This window comes from Argentina silus (assembly GCF_951799395.1).
Source record: "Argentina silus genome assembly, chromosome: 4".
NCBI lineage: Eukaryota > Metazoa > Chordata > Actinopteri > Argentiniformes > Argentinidae > Argentina > Argentina silus.
In genome coordinates this window covers 24,691,580-24,706,579 of record NC_139658.1, presented here as the reverse complement: position 1 = coordinate 24,706,579, position 15,000 = coordinate 24,691,580, and the positions used below count along the sequence as shown (strand labels likewise).

General features: G+C 48.1%; 3 protein-coding genes across 6 annotated transcripts in view; all 3 read right to left on the bottom strand.

Moving 5' to 3' along the window:
• Positions 1 to 5,350, bottom strand: part of appl1 (adaptor protein, phosphotyrosine interaction, PH domain and leucine zipper containing 1) — a 14,671-nt gene extending 9,321 nt beyond the window's left edge. For 2 of the 4 annotated variants that reach the window (XM_083668841.1, XM_083668842.1), the window contains exons 1-9: positions 5,215 to 5,350; positions 3,612 to 3,710; positions 2,879 to 2,938; positions 2,559 to 2,630; positions 2,272 to 2,359; positions 2,138 to 2,179; positions 1,877 to 1,935; positions 1,014 to 1,160; positions 631 to 713 (exon numbers count right to left, since the gene is read on the bottom strand). In XM_083668841.1, the coding sequence (XP_083524967.1) occupies positions 631 to 713; positions 1,014 to 1,160; positions 1,877 to 1,935; positions 2,138 to 2,179; positions 2,272 to 2,359; positions 2,559 to 2,630; positions 2,879 to 2,938; positions 3,612 to 3,710; positions 5,215 to 5,268 (704 nt within the window). In that variant the 5' untranslated portion in view covers positions 5,269 to 5,350. Of the gene's footprint in view, positions 1 to 630; positions 714 to 1,013; positions 1,161 to 1,876; positions 1,936 to 2,137; positions 2,180 to 2,271; positions 2,360 to 2,558; positions 2,631 to 2,878; positions 2,939 to 3,611; positions 3,926 to 5,214 lie in introns of those variants that run through there. The other 2 variants (XM_083668839.1, XM_083668840.1) reach the window with 1 other exon arrangement.
• A 1,179-nt stretch (positions 5,351 to 6,529) lies between these two features.
• Positions 6,530 to 11,322, bottom strand: asb14a (ankyrin repeat and SOCS box containing 14a; the record flags this gene model as incomplete). The annotated part of the gene is made up of 9 exons (XM_083668558.1): positions 6,530 to 6,705; positions 7,383 to 7,536; positions 7,864 to 8,407; positions 8,810 to 8,981; positions 9,701 to 9,946; positions 10,378 to 10,536; positions 10,781 to 10,912; positions 11,023 to 11,075; positions 11,177 to 11,322. The coding sequence occupies 9 exons, from the start codon at positions 11,320 to 11,322 to the stop codon at positions 6,530 to 6,532; spliced, it is 1,782 nt and encodes a 593-aa protein (XP_083524684.1).
• Positions 11,323 to 13,816: 2,494 nt separating this feature from the next.
• Positions 13,817 to 15,000, bottom strand: part of rps23 (ribosomal protein S23) — a gene marked incomplete at its 3' end in the record, with an annotated part of 2,524 nt that continues 1,340 nt past the window's right edge. The window contains exon 4 of the mRNA XM_083668557.1: positions 13,817 to 13,839. Within this exon, the coding sequence (XP_083524683.1) occupies positions 13,817 to 13,839 (23 nt within the window). The remainder of the gene's footprint in view (positions 13,840 to 15,000) is intronic.

Here is a 15,000-nt window from a genome sequence, read left to right as displayed (position 1 = left end):
TCCCTGAACTCACTGTATACAACACATCATCAACACCCTGTACAGCAGCGATCTTAATCCTGCTCCTATCACACCTGATTCAACTAAGCAGCTGATCTTTAAAACCTTAACCTTGATTGGCTTAATCAGCAGCACACCATCCCAGAGCGAAGAGGGAGGACTAACCCTCTACACCTGGGGAGGCTGGTGGAGGTAGACAATGGAGGACGGGCTCACTGGTACGGAATGAGGAATGGTATCAATTATTCTGTTAATATTTCGCTATTTTGTAAATGTTTTTGTTCATATTTTTGCTTATATATTGTTTTTTATGTCCCATGCACCAACCTCACCCAGTCAATAATTCTTATTCTGATCAAACACCTGTCTGTCTGTCTGTCTGCCCTCATTCCTCATTCCATTCTTTACGATGAGCCCTTCCTCCGATTTCTACCTTCACCAGCCTCTCCTGATCCACACACATATTCAAACCCACTCAGGGGAAGCTCTGGATCAGGGAAGGGTTTCAGGGAAGAGGAGAGAGGGAGAAGGAGAGAGAGACTTCCTGGGGATGATAAGAGGACTGGGATAGTTTGCATGCCAGGTGTGATACGTTCCACAAGCAGCACCGGACCAGAAGGACAGGCTTACTTCTGTACGCTGGTTCCTATGTCAGACAGGAAGTCCTCCCACTGCTGAGACAGGTTCTCCGAGCCCAGTTTGAAGTAGCTGATCTGAGAGAGAGAGAGAGAGAGAGAGAGAGAGAGAGAGAGAGAGAGAGGTTGGTTACAGAAGATACTGCAGGATTAGGGATCACACAGGGAGGGAGGAGAGAAAGAGAGAGAGAGAGAGACAGACAGAGACAGAGAGACAGAGACAGAGAGAGAGAGAGACAGAGACAGACAGAGACAGAGACAGAGAGAGAGAGAGACAGAGACAGAGAGAGGTGGGTAGAGAGAGACAGACAGACAAAACTAAGGCATGTCAACCGACGTTGTAATGAGCCCCCTGCCAGAGGAGGTCTGTCGCCCCACCTGCGCCTGCATGTACCCCAGCAGGGGCTCCAGAAGGGAGATCTTCTTCTTGTACTGCAGCGTGTTCAGGGCTGTGAAGTAGTGCATCATGGTCTGGTGCTGCTTCTTCCTGGAGGTGTAGACATCCTCCATCACCTCACTCTTCACCTGGAGGGGACACAGGGACACAGGGAGACAGGGAGACAGGGAGACAGGGACACAGGGAGACAGAGACACAGGGACACAGGGAGACAGAGACACAGGGACACAGGGACACAAGGACACAGAGACACAGAGACACAGGGACACAAGGACACAGGGACACAGGGACACAGGGACACAGGGACACAGGGACACAGTTATGGTGACTGCGACACACGCACACACACACTACTAAAAAGAACCAAGCCCATGGACGGAAATCAAATCAAATAAAAACTCCTTATATCAAAATAATTCAATCAAGGAAACCATGCAATCTTTGAAAAAGAACATCCAAAGCACTTCTATAACTCTGCCTCTAATCCATGTGTGTTATTATTGGCTGCAGACAGACTGTGAGCAGGCCAGGGTCAGAGTAGGTCCTGGGGCGGGGGCTGGGGTCAGGGGCGGGGGCTGGGGATGGGCCAGGGTCAGAGTAGGTCCTGGGGCGGGGGCTGGGGTCAGGGGCGGGGGCTGGGGATGGGCCAGGGTAGGTCCTGGGGCGGGAGCTGGGTCAGGGGCGGGGGCTGGGGATGGGCCAGGGTCAGGGTAGGTCCTGGGGCGGGGGGCTGGGCCAGGGTCAGGGTAGGTCCTGGGGCTGGGGTCAGGGGCGGGGGCTGGGGTCAGGGGCGGGGGCTGGGGTCAGGTCCAAGTTTCATGAGGTGTGAATTTTCTTCCCTTACCTTCTCATTATCCCTCCTTTTAGAGAGACGGCTGTATCTGTTGATGGCCACGTCATGATCTACAGTCAAACAACAACAACAACAACCGCCGTTAAGAGTGACCACACGGGCCTGCACAGAGTGACCACACGGGCCTGCACAGAGTGACCACACGGGCCTGCACAGAGTGACCACACGGGCCTGCACAGAGTGACCACACGGGCCTGCACAGAGTGACCACAGCCGCCTTGATTGCAAAAGCAGAGATCAACTGTCACTCACCATTGCTGGCGATCTGGAACACTTCCTTCAGGGTGAGGATCTCTGTAGGGAGATAAAAGGTTAGGGTTCATGTCTACTGCTGCTCATTTCTGTCATAGATGAACCGTAAAGGCCTGATCTGATCTGCTGTTTACCTTTGAGGTCCCTCTCCTTAAACTGGGTGATGGGGAACATCATGGCGTCTGCCAGCTGAGTGGACAGGACCGCATGACAGGAGCTGAGCTGTAGGACAGAGGGAAGGAGGGAAGGAGGGAAGGAGGGGAGGAGGGAAGGAGGGAAGGAGGGGAGGAGGGAAGGAGGGAAGGAGGGGGGGAAGGAGGTTAAGATGGAGTGATCCTATTTCAGATCATCAGAGGAGGTGGGTGAGGGTGTATTCAGGGTAAACATGCAGGGTGTGTGTGTGTGTGTGTGTTCTTCCCACCTCATCTATGACTTTGGCGAACTGCAGCAGCGTAGAGCTCATCACCTCATCGTCGCCCCCTAAGGGGAAACGCTGCAACCGCAGGGCAAAGTCAGATCAGGGGTCTGTTCCTAAATACTAAACATTATCTGATTATTTCCTGCCTTACTTAATGTAATTAGTGACCTAACCTAATTAGAAGGGTCAAAAAGCTTTCCTTTCATGCCAGATCAGTGATTTATTCAAGGAAGGACAGATGCATTAGAGTATTGATGGGCTGGTGAACAGGGAGGGTAAATGAATGCAGCCCAGTGTGGTGGACCTGTGAGTGAGCAGCATACCTGTTTCTCATACTCCTTCAGGAGCTTGGAGGTCAAATGGGTGGCAGCACTTAACTCATTCTGGAAAAGAAGACATGTCAGTTGTGTCTAGCTAACAATTCCTCTCAATTCCTCTCTCAATCTACGCTTAAAACATAACCGTCTCCTAATTCCCCCACCCCCCGTTTGCAATTCTCTTTCATCTTTTTCTTTCCTTGTTTTGTCTGTGAACTGTGTTCTCATCCTGTTTCTCCGTCCTATAAAGTGTGTTGTGACGGTGTGTAGAAGGTGTGTAGAAAGTTGTGTTGTGACGGTGTGTAGAAGGACTTTGATCCAAACGAAGGTAGAACGTGAAAAGCGATCACAGCTGAGGAGAGGAGACGACTTTCCCACTAAGGAACCACGCCTCACCCTCTGTTAAGCTCAGTATCAACATGATCTGTACAATGACTCACAGGGAAATAAGGTCAAGTGCCTTATCTCATCGTTAAGTGTGTGTGTGTGTGTGTGTGTGTGTGTGGGTAGGTGTGTGGGTGTGTCGGTATAGGTGTGGGTTTGGGTGTGAGTTCCTGTGTATGTGTGTGTGTGTGTGTGTGTGTGTTTTTCTGTGTGTGTGTGTGTGTGTATTTCTGTGTGTGCGTGCGTGTGTGTGTGTGTGTGTGTGTGTTTCTGTGTGTGCTTGTGTGCCTGTATGCTTGTCTGTTTATCTTTCTAACACGGCGACTTCCGTTGTTTCCCAGACAGGTTGGCTCACCTGAGCGTCGTAGATCCTGTGCATGGCCTGGAAGAGCTGCTGGGAGTAGTTGGAGATGGCCAGGGTGTCCTCCTCAAACACCCCGAGCAGGGAGCGCGTCTGGGGACGGGACAGAGAGGCAGCACAGACACTGTAGAGACACGCGTGTTGGATACCTTTCCTCATTCCATCCCATGCATTACACTGAGCCTGTCCTCCGTTTTCCACCTCCACCAGCCTCCCCTGAAGCTCACAGAAGGGTTCACTGAACCAGGAAACATCTGATACTCAGCTGACAGAGGCGAACAGCGTGCATGTTAGTCTGATTAACTATGTTAAAGACACAGCCAGAGGGGGAAGAGCCATAGATATTGATAGTGCAAGTGGACCAGGGGAGGCTGGAGGAGGTAGAAATCGGAGGACGGGTTCATTGTAATACATGGAATGGTAGCAAACACATTCCGCATTCCATTGCATGCATTACAATGAACCCGTCCTCCGATTTCTACCTCCACCAGCCTCCCCTGGAGTGCACAGAAGGGAAATGGAATGAATCCCATTAACACCGTTTCTCAAAGGCTTGGAGACTAGGAGACTAGGAGGCTAGGAGGCTAGGAGACTAGGAGGCTAGGAGGCTAGGAGACTAGGACATAGAACAGGCTGGTCAGCAACCCTCTCACACCTCCGTGATACAGCATTCCTTCTGCTTCTGCTGGAGGAGAGCCTCGTGACCTCATACTTGATATATTAATCTAATATATAATACAGTACTAAGTGAAAGAGGGATTCATGTTGTATAAAAGCAATTGCTTTAGTGTGATGTTTTTGTTAATGACTCATCTGAATGAGATGGAATAGGCTAACGTGTGTGCGTGCGTGTGCGTGTGTGTGTGTGTGTGTCACGATGAAGATGCTTTTCTCATGATGAGACTCGTTCCCTCGTATAAACACAGTGCAGATATGATTCATGCAGGTTGCGAGCAGCGGTCGGGGACAGCAGCCAGTGCTGAGGCAGGTTCGGGGGTCCGCAGGGACGCAGCCAGTGCTGAGGCAGGTTCGGGGGTCCGCAGGGACGCAGCCAGTGCTGAGGCAGGTTCGGGGGTCCGCAGGGACGCAGCCAGTGCTGAGGCAGGTTCGGGGGTCCGCAGGGACGCAGCCAGTGCTGAGGCAGGTTCGGGGGTCCGCAGGGACGCAGCCAGTGCTGAGGCAGGTTCGGGGGTCCGCAGGGACGCAGCCAGTGCTGAGGCAGGTTCGGGGGTCCGCAGGGACGCAGCCGTAACGTGACGCGGAGCCTCGACTCCTTCACGTCATGTGTGTGTTCATTAACAAAAGGGTGCGATGTTATCGCTGTCTCCATAGAGTCATTCTTCAACTTCATGTAATACTCTGATCAGGTGATGCAAACGGTGATAATATCGATGCATAATCGCTTAGGCTCATAAACAGTTAGGCTAACAGGACGCTAGAGTGTGTTACTTTTTCGAGCCGTGTATTTGACAGCTCCTCCTGATGCTGGCTCCGTTAGCATGCTGGCTATCATCGCTCTGCTCCTGAACGGGTACAAAGACAGCTAGCTAGCGACCGAGCTACCAGGTTTACAGTAAATAATGTGTACTTTTCTTACCTGCGGGCTGTCCTCCAATGTTTCCTCTATCGGTAGTTTGTCTATTCCGGGCATGTCTACAGCTATTTCAATGCGTATCGATATGAATCTCGATCGTTCGCTAAGCAGAAAACACAATGTATCCGATCACTCCCACAGAACTGCTTTTCTCTCCGGATCCACAACACCCAAAGCAGCTCCTCCCACACGCGGATATTCCGCCCTCCGGATGGCTGTGATTGGGTAATAAATATCCGGACATTATTCATTGGTTATTTGTGCCTTGACAGACATGTCTGTGCTTCCAGAAATAACAGCCGATCCGTACCGCTGTCCGACAGAGAGCTGCGCTCCTGAAGATGTCCTGAAGATGTCCTGATGTCCTGGAGATGTCCTGATGTCCTGATGTCCTGAAGATGTCCTGAAGATGTCCTGAAGATGTCCTGAAGATGTCCTGATGTCCTGAAGATGTCCTGAAGATGTCCTGATGTCCTGGAGATGTCCTGATGTCCTGGAGATGTCCTGATGTCCTGAAGATGTCCTGATGTCCTGGAGATGTCCTGATGTCCTGCAGAGGTGATGTCTCGGGTCGGTCCACTCAGGTAGAGAGACAGACAGGTTTGAGAGAGAATCATAAAATCACTCTTTCGTTTGTTTATTAGTTTATTGCAACAAACTCGTCACATCATATACATGCTTGAGTATATATCCGTTTATACATTTGACAAAATAAAAAAAAAATCAGCTTGAAAAAGAGCAATATCTATTTACAAAAGTTATAGTTAAGCAAGCAGGCCTATAGGTGAATTTCTACCAACAACTCAAGTCACTTTTTATCTTATTCTGTGATATTATTTGATATTTGATATTGTGTTGTATTATTATTACTCTATTTTAGTCCTATCCTTGTGTTTCACTGCATTGTTGAGAAGTAGCTCATATTAAGCGTGTCATTGTGTGTTTCCAGCTGTATCATGTAAGCTTTGATTTGACGCTCAGACCTGTGTATGAAGCTGGTGCCTGGCTGCCTAGTTGACAACGTATTTCACTGTATTTATTTAAACCACACTATGACAGATACGTCGACTAAGGACCCATTTCATTTGCAGCAACGACCCGGGGAAGAATTCCAGTCAGAAGAGAGAGGATGAATGAGCTTGTTAGAAACTTGGGACTCTGGGGTCTGCTTTTGGGACTCTGGGATTCTGCTTTTGGGACTCTGGGGTCTGCTTTTGGGACTCTGGGATTCTGCTTTTGGGACTCTGGGGTCTGCTTTTGGGACTCTGGGGTCTGCTTTTGGGACTCTGGGATTCTGCTTTTGGCCAAACATCCATTGTCATTGCCCCCCGTTCTTGCTCTGGCTGTAGAGGTCGTACTCCTTGTACAGGATGTAATCTTTGAGTCGATCGGGTAATTCCAGGAAGGTCATGAACACAGGGGCCCTCAGGCGGAGGTGTCCCATGCAGCTCCTGATCTTCAGACGGCTGAGGTGTTGCAGGGAGCGCACGTTCTCTGTGGAGGAGGGAACATGAGAGGAAGCTAGAAGATGATTTGTACAGTAGCATTTACCTACAAACACATCTGACCTGTTTTTGCATGTACTGCACGTTCCAGCTTGTGATAGTTGGTAGTTTGTTGATGGTTATAGAATAGGTATGAACATCTATAAACCATCTCAGGTTTTCGGCTCTGGCATTATCCTGTTAAGCCGGACAAGCCCATAATTGGGCAAAATTCTGCTTCAATTTGATTATTAATTTGATTATTGTTTACTTTATCTCCTTGTCATGTGTAATATGTTATTCTGAACTGTGATCTGGTCATATCCACACAAAACTTCAAGGTGTTATCTATCAAATGGCATCCTGCTTTTGCATCTGATATTTCTAATGTTATAAGCAGTTTAGTTTGGGTCTGGTTTTTAGGTGGAAATTAGTCTAATAGGGCATTCAGTTTAAGTCATTCAGTGCCGAGGGTGAATAATGTCGCTCAAATTGTCAACAGTGTAGAGTGCCAAGGGTGACTTCATTCACCAAAAATGCAGAAATTATAATGCCTCCTTTAGTAGCCAATCAAAGTGTTGTTGCTAGGTAGATACCGAATAAAACACTTGGCACTCTAGGTGGTGAGCGTTCTGGAATTCTTTGGCAGCTGGTGAGTTAAGAGGCACTGTCTGCCTTTCCACTGACCTTGAATCCTGCAGATGTCAGGCCACTCTTCCTGCTCCACCAGGGCAGCCTTCAGCTTGGAACAGAACGAGATGTGATCCACGTAGTCCAGCATAATACGCACCATCCGTCCAGATATCTCCTTCAGCCAGTACACTGTAATCACCTCACAGAACTGGGACAGGAAGCATATCACAGCTTTTTTTCATGAAAACAGCAGAGTAGTGCACTGTCATGTGATATCATGTTATACAAGGCCTATGCCTTATAGAGGCCCATATACAGTACATGTAAGGCCCCTAGGAGGGGAGGCTGGTGGAGGTAGAAACCGGAGGACGGGCTCATTGCAATCCATGCAATGGAATAAGGAATGGTGTCAAACACGTGTCACCTCCATCATTCCTCATTCCGCTCCATGCGTGACGAGCCCGTCCTCCGCCTCCTCCACCTCCTCCACCTCCTCCTCCTCCTCCGTCTCCTCCTCCTCCTCCTCCCGCCCTACCATGGTGTCCTTGATGACGGCGTCGGTCCAACCCTCGAAGTCGTCCGCCACGTGGGAGCCGTCGCCGTACGGGCAGTCGAAACAGAGCCGGACGTTGTAACCGTAGTTACACAGCATCCTCAGCACCAGCTCGTCCCGCAGCGCGTACTGCAACGCCGAGGGGAAGTGGGTGGTGTTAACGCGGCAGAAGTAGTTGACGTTGGCGCCGTAGCGCAGGAGCACGTCGATCAGCTCGTAGTTGCCCAGCCGCAGCGCCAGCTGGAGGCACTTGACCGGGTCCTGGTTGGGCATGGCGCCGGCCTCCAGCAGCACCCTGACGGACGGCAGGTCGTCGTTGGAGACGGCGAAGTACAGGGCGGAGCGCCGCTCGTCGTCGTAGTTTTTGCGCACGCAGGGGTGCAGCATGTAGTTGGGCGTGTAGCCCCGGTCCAGGAGGATGCGGAGGCACTCGGTGTGCCCGCCCGCCGCCGCTGAATGCAGGGGGCTCATGCCGCTCTCGTGGACGGCGTCCATGGTGGTCATGTAGGTCATGATCTTCAGGGCTCTGGAGGGGAGGAGGAGCAGATCACACTGGGGACTGGGCAGAAGACACGATGATGGTACTTTTTTTTTTTTTTTTTTAAATGTATATGTTTTTAGGGCATTTCTGCTTTATTGGGATAGAGACAGTAGAGGTTGACAGGAAGGATGGGAGAGAGAGAGGAGGGATGACATGCAAGATAGGTCGGGGGTCGGAATCGAACCAGGAACCTCGCGATTACGTGGTAAGCGCATTAGTGTGCTACGCCACCAAGCGCCCCACTATGAAGGTACTTTGAGAGGTGAGGAATGGGGGAGGGTGTCAGACACGTGTGTCCGCCCCCGTGTCCGTTCCATGCATTACAATGAGCCCGTCCTCCGATTTCTACCTCTGCCAGCCTCCCCTGGACCGGGCTGCGCTCCCTACCGTTGATGCCCCCGGTGCGCCACCCTGTGGATGGGCAGGTGTCCGGAGTGTTTGGGTATGTTGGCATCTGCTCCGTACTCCAGCAGCAAGGTGATGATCTCAGGGTTTCCTGAGGCACAGGCCTCATACAGGATGGTGGCTCCGTCCAAGGCCTGGGACTCAACGTTCGCCCCTAACAGAGACCAGGAACAATGACCAGGAACAGAGACCAGGAACAGAGACCAGGAACAGAGACCAGGAACAGAGACCAGGAACAACCATCCATACGGTGGTTGTATCACATATCAAAGCATTGAACCTCTCCCTAAAAGCTACAATCATTCAGAAACTACACTAACACCCAAACTGGTTCTCTATCAGATTACTAAGAGAAGCTCATCCTCTATTTAAAAATGGCGTGTTTGCCTTCATACATTATCACCATCCATACGGGTGTTATATATCACTTAACATGTAACGGGCTAAATCTCCATTTCAAGCTGAAAAAGGAACTTTAAAAATGACTTACATCACATTTAAAGGCTGGTGTCCCAGATAAAGATTATGCCTAATCCGAGATTAAAAAACATATTCAAGTGAGGGACCATCCGTGACTTGGGTTTAATCTGTGTCCAGGAACCGACCGTTTAAAGTGGATGAACTACTATGTTCTGTATACAGTCGTATGTCCTTGCATGGAAGACTCATTCAGTACATACACACACTCCAGGGGAGGCTGGTTGAAGCAGAAATCGGAGGTCTGGCTCTTTGTAATGCATGGAATGGGGAATGTGTGTGTTTGATACCATCCCTCATTCCATTCCATGCATTACAATGAGCCCATCCTCCGATTTCTACCTCCGCCAGCCTCCCCTGATACACTCATACAGTCCATTGACTGTATCAACGTACCTTTTTGGACCAGGGCTTTGACCACGCCCAGGTGTCCACACTGTGCAGCCAGAGCCAGGGGCGTGATGCCGTAGGCGCTCCGACGGTCTGGGTCGGCACGGGCCTTCAGCAGCAGCACCACAAAGTCCAGTCGGCCCAGGCGAGCCGCCTCATGGAGAGGGGTCCTGCTATGGCACCCCTCCTGGTTGATCTGACAGTTGAAGCTCAGCAGGAGCTTGGCCATGTCCTTGTGGTTGTTTCTGATCGCTGCAGAGGAGAGGAGAGGAGAGGAGAGGAGAGGAGAGGAGAGGAGAGGAGAGGAGGGGAGAGGAGAGGAGAGGAGAGAGAGGAGAGGAGAGAGAGGAGAGAAAGGAGAGGAGAGGAGAGGAGAGGAGAGGAGAGGAGAGGAGAGGAGAGGAGAGGAGAGGAAAGGAGAGGAGAGGAGAGGAGAGGAGAGGAGAGGAGAGAAGAGAAGAGAAGAGAAGAAGTGAAGTGAAGTGAAGTGAACGTCATATGTGTACTGTACATATCTGGCAGGGGAGGCAGGTGGAGGTAGAAATAATGCATGGAATGAGGAATGGTATCAAACACGTGTGTTTGCAGAAATGCCCTAAAAAAACATATTTACAAAAAAAAAAAAAAGCGTCTAAATGACTTAAAGCTAAATGACTTAAACGTGAATGTTGAAAATAGTCGACCTATCACCAGTGGCGAGTCCTCCTCATCATCCTGGCTGTCGGGACTGCTGCCGCCCTGCAGGAGGAAGGAGGCGTTCTCCAGCAGACCCTTCTCCACAGCCAGGAACAGGGCCGTCTTCCCCTGCCGGGTCCGGCATTGCTGGGCACTCTGACTGGATGCTGAGGTGATATCAAGTCCAATCCAATCAAATAAAACATCATTTACAGATTTTTGGATTAACCCCCTGAGAGGAATTTGATTTAAATATATTTCATTGTTGTTTTTGTTGAAAAGATCTTCACTATTGTAAAAGTGCTAGAATAGAATCTATTACAATGCGTCCTCCGATTTCTACCTCATATCTATGTCATTACTGGCACCTGTGTGTAGGGATGTGTAACCATGGGTCTGCTACAAACACACCTGAAAAGGTGACTTCTAGAATAGTTTGGTTCTTCTGACTGGCAGCCTCATGCAGGGGGATCCAGCCCCTGCTGTCCACTTCAGAGAAGGCCTCCTGGGACTCTGACAGCTCACAGAGAGCTGCCTCGTCACCTGGCAACAACCAGGACACAAGTCACCGCAGAGAACAGTGGACTAACACGTGGAGGAATGACATTGGAGGAAGTCATTCTATTGCATAACTAACTAATACATGTACTTACCCTTCCTTATAGCAGTGAAGATCTTGACACTGTCTGTGGTGTTACGACTAACTCTGTGAGATGAGAATCGCATTGTCAAAAGTTAGGGCCACCGTCCTCTTGGTGAGTGTGTGAGACAGTGTAAAAGGCTCTCTCAGGAGGAGCAGGTACTCACCTGGGCCCCTCCTCTGGACAGGAGTCCTGGACCTCTATCTTCTTGTTACACTCCAGCAGGCTCTGCTCAATCATGTACTGAGTGTCCACATCCTCATCCTCGTCCTCGTCCTCGTCCCCTTCAAACACTTCCTGGTCAAAGTTCATGTTCAAGCCTCTGTCCAGTGGTGACTCCAGTCAAACCTTTGTTAACTGTCTGGGTAAAGAATGAAGGACAACAAAGACAATCAGATGACCTGTGTGGTATGTACCTCCTATTTAAAACCATTTAACCACCAAGTTTACATTGTTTACAATGCCCAGAAAAGAGAAAGGGAACTAACTGATTTTAGTTACAATGTTGATATGCCAAACAATAAGTACGGATTAATTTGCTTTTTTCAACTAAAATCTAAACCTGACCCAGATCCATTCTCTGGAGAGAAAAAACAAAACAATGAGAGAACATGAGAGCAAATTAAAGAAGATTTCATTTGTAGCATTTACCCGCTGTATAAACACATCTGACCTGTGTTTTTAGGTCATGCACGTTGCAGCTCGTTATGAAATGTCACTAACTGTTGACCGGCCGCGGGGAATGGCCGCGCTCAAATGCCACTTCAAACATCCTGCACACAGTTGGCATACAAGCCGGTTTTCAATGAAACAAAAATGTGCGGAATAATCTCATGGATTTTTATAATAACTTCGTAATTGTTTCCTTTCAAACTGAAGACTTAAAAGCAATTCAGCAGCCTACAAATCCGCATGAATGATTCAAGAGAACTTCACACAAAGGCTTTAAAAAAAGAGTCATCACGCTCTCCAACTGTACATCACCTCTCGAGATCAATGACGTGGTCTGTGGTCTTCTCCTCCTTACCTCGTGTAATCCGGCAGCGGGGCCGTCGCGTCCGGAGGTGGCATTATGGTTTAAAGGGGATCTGTTTCTCCTTTCTGGGCTATATTTACCACCTGTCTGCTATAAATACAGAGCTTGACATGACAGTTCAGGGTTAGTTACTCTTTGGTCCATTGGAAGATCCTCTGTGACACACTTTCACTGCCCCCACCACTTCAGTGTTTACTGACAGTTCGACACAATATGATATTGATTTATTACAGTGTGATTCATATTCATTGGATTTGAAGACTTTAAGACTAATGTATCACAGACGGCCAGTGAAAAACGGTTGCTTCATTGAAGGGTGTCATACGACTTTGAACACCAGAGAAAATCTACTCCCAAAATAAGCAAGGCACCAAAGTGTGCATTTGGTTAATGATTTCATTCACTTCATTAATCAGATACTGCAACAACGAAAAGTCAGAACAACATACATCTCTGAACGGAGAGGTTATTTTTTGCAGCTTTGAAAAAAGATGAGACAGCACAAGCTCTTCTCTGGCGTATGACGGTAAACAAGACTAATCACACATCACCATCCACACCTCATGTCTATTTATAAGCATGGTGTAATGGAATGTGCCAATAATGTTAATTCCCAGACAGCATCCTCTAGGGAAAGGGCTGTTATCAGTGTGTGTGTGTGTGTGTGTGTGTGTGTGTGTGTGTGTGTGTGTGTGTGTGTGTGTGCGTGCGTGCGCATGTGTGTGTGTGTGCGTGCGTGCGCATGTGTGTGTGTGTGTGTGTCCGTGTGTGCGTGTGTGCGTGTGTTGCCTCAGCCTCATGAAGGTCACATGCTGTGGGCTGGATAGATGAAGGGCTGCCTCTGGCTGCTAGGTCTGTGTGTGTGTGTGTGTGTGTGTGTGTGTGTGTGTGTGTGTGTGTGTGTGTGTGTGTGTGTGTGATTTGATTGAACTGATTTGATTTATTTAATTTTTATTTATACAGGTTAGTCTCATTGAGATACATTTATTTTTCAAGAGAAGCTGTTTCTACAGCAGCAGGGGGAACAAAGTTTCAGACAAAACAACTTACATACAGACACAACATTGAACAAACCATGGACACACACACAATACAACAGTTACATATAGAAACACAAACGTCATGACTAAGAACAGCTGTCCTCATGACAGTTACACACTTCTGTGCTATTTGCATCGACCAAGTGTTTAAACCAAAGTGACTCAATCCTCAGGTTTAAACTGCTCTGGAGAGAATTCCAGGATCACGGAGCTGAGTAGCTAAAACTACCATCTACCATGACCTATTTTGAAGGGAACTTCTGAGAATGCCTGTGGCAGCCCTCTGCTCTTGCTGAGTGTGATACAAAAAGTTACTTAAGTGTTCATGAATGATTTAGAAGAAAATAACAACAACATTTTTCAAATGAATACTTCTATGTTGGTGAACACGTGACAACGCAATACCTCTGAGGCTGGTTGAGGTAGAAATCGGAGGACGTATTGTAATGCTCGGAATGGTGTTGTTTGATACCATTCCTCATTCCATTCCAAGCATTACAATACGTCCTCCGATTTCTACCTCAACCAGCCTCCCCTGCTCTGAGAGCAGCAAACATTCATGCCCAACGTTTGAGTTGAATGGTAATCAATGTATGAGGCACTACCTCCACTAGATGGCAATGTCTAACACCAATACGAGTCCCTGTCTGGTTTCATGTCTGATTTGACTCTCCCTCTCCCTCTCTAATAAAGCTTAGATGTCTCTCTAAAAATAGTTAATGAACAGGCTTTACCCCAGTGAATCATCGTTCTAGCTATGGGCCATCAAATCTGTTCAATTTATATGTCCTGTTTCATATCCTTCTTCCTACCCTGACCATGTCACGGTCATAATCTGCTGTAAATCCTCTTCCATTCCGCCGCTCAATTTGTCTTTTTGGACAATACATTTACTCATACTGGTAATGCATGTTTCTTGAGATTGCATGGGTCATACCAGATATAGAATAATCCAAATGAATCAAGTGGATGTAGAATAGGGATGACTCATCAGTGTGATACAGCAGGGGGTTGTTTGGGGACATATTCTCACTATGTCCAAATAACATACTCTAAGGATTCTCTTCAAATCTCTGATAGATTAAGCTTTTTATTGGAAAAGGCACATGTAAATGGATACAGTTACATGTTTTACAGGATTAGTTTAATTCAAACGATCCCACTTTCCCACTCACAAGAAGCAAAAACCCAACCACCAAAAAGAAGACCATTACGGTCCCAACAACCATTACAGTCCCTCCATTACACCACCCACTTACACAGATGGCGTCCAGACCAAACTAAACTAAACGTGTTAAAAGCAGCTATTCTCTTGGCAACTGTGAACCCATTGGAGAATAAACAGTTACAGATGGACACTAAGGAGGAGGAGTTGTTGGGGGAGGATAGAAATGGTGAAGTTGATCTGCAAATAGGTAAAGAAATCACATTTAACGGGTTGCTTTATTTGTTATTATGAATGCAGCAGACGTCTTTTTGAACTTGTTCAACCATGACTGACATCCCACCGCTCACCTATTCTCAGCTCCCTAATGCAGTCATACAAGTGCTTTCTGCATATGTAGCCTAAATGAACACACATGACGCAATAATGGAGAACCAGCCATGAAATTAATTTAGGTGACCTATACAGAAGCACTTGTTGGGCTGAACCAGGGAGCTGAGAATAATGGGATGTAAGTCATGGTTGAACAAAATCAAAAAGACATCTGCCCCCTTCATACAAAAATGCACAAGAGTGGAAGAAATATTGGCAGCTGTGTGTGTCACTGGCAGCTATGGCTATCCAGATGACTGCACAGTGTAAATGAAGAATTAAAACGAGTCCCCCTATTACCGGAGGGGCCCATGTTAACTAAATGTGAAATATTTCATTCATCTGCTTCACGACCACACAAACATTGTCAGTGCTGG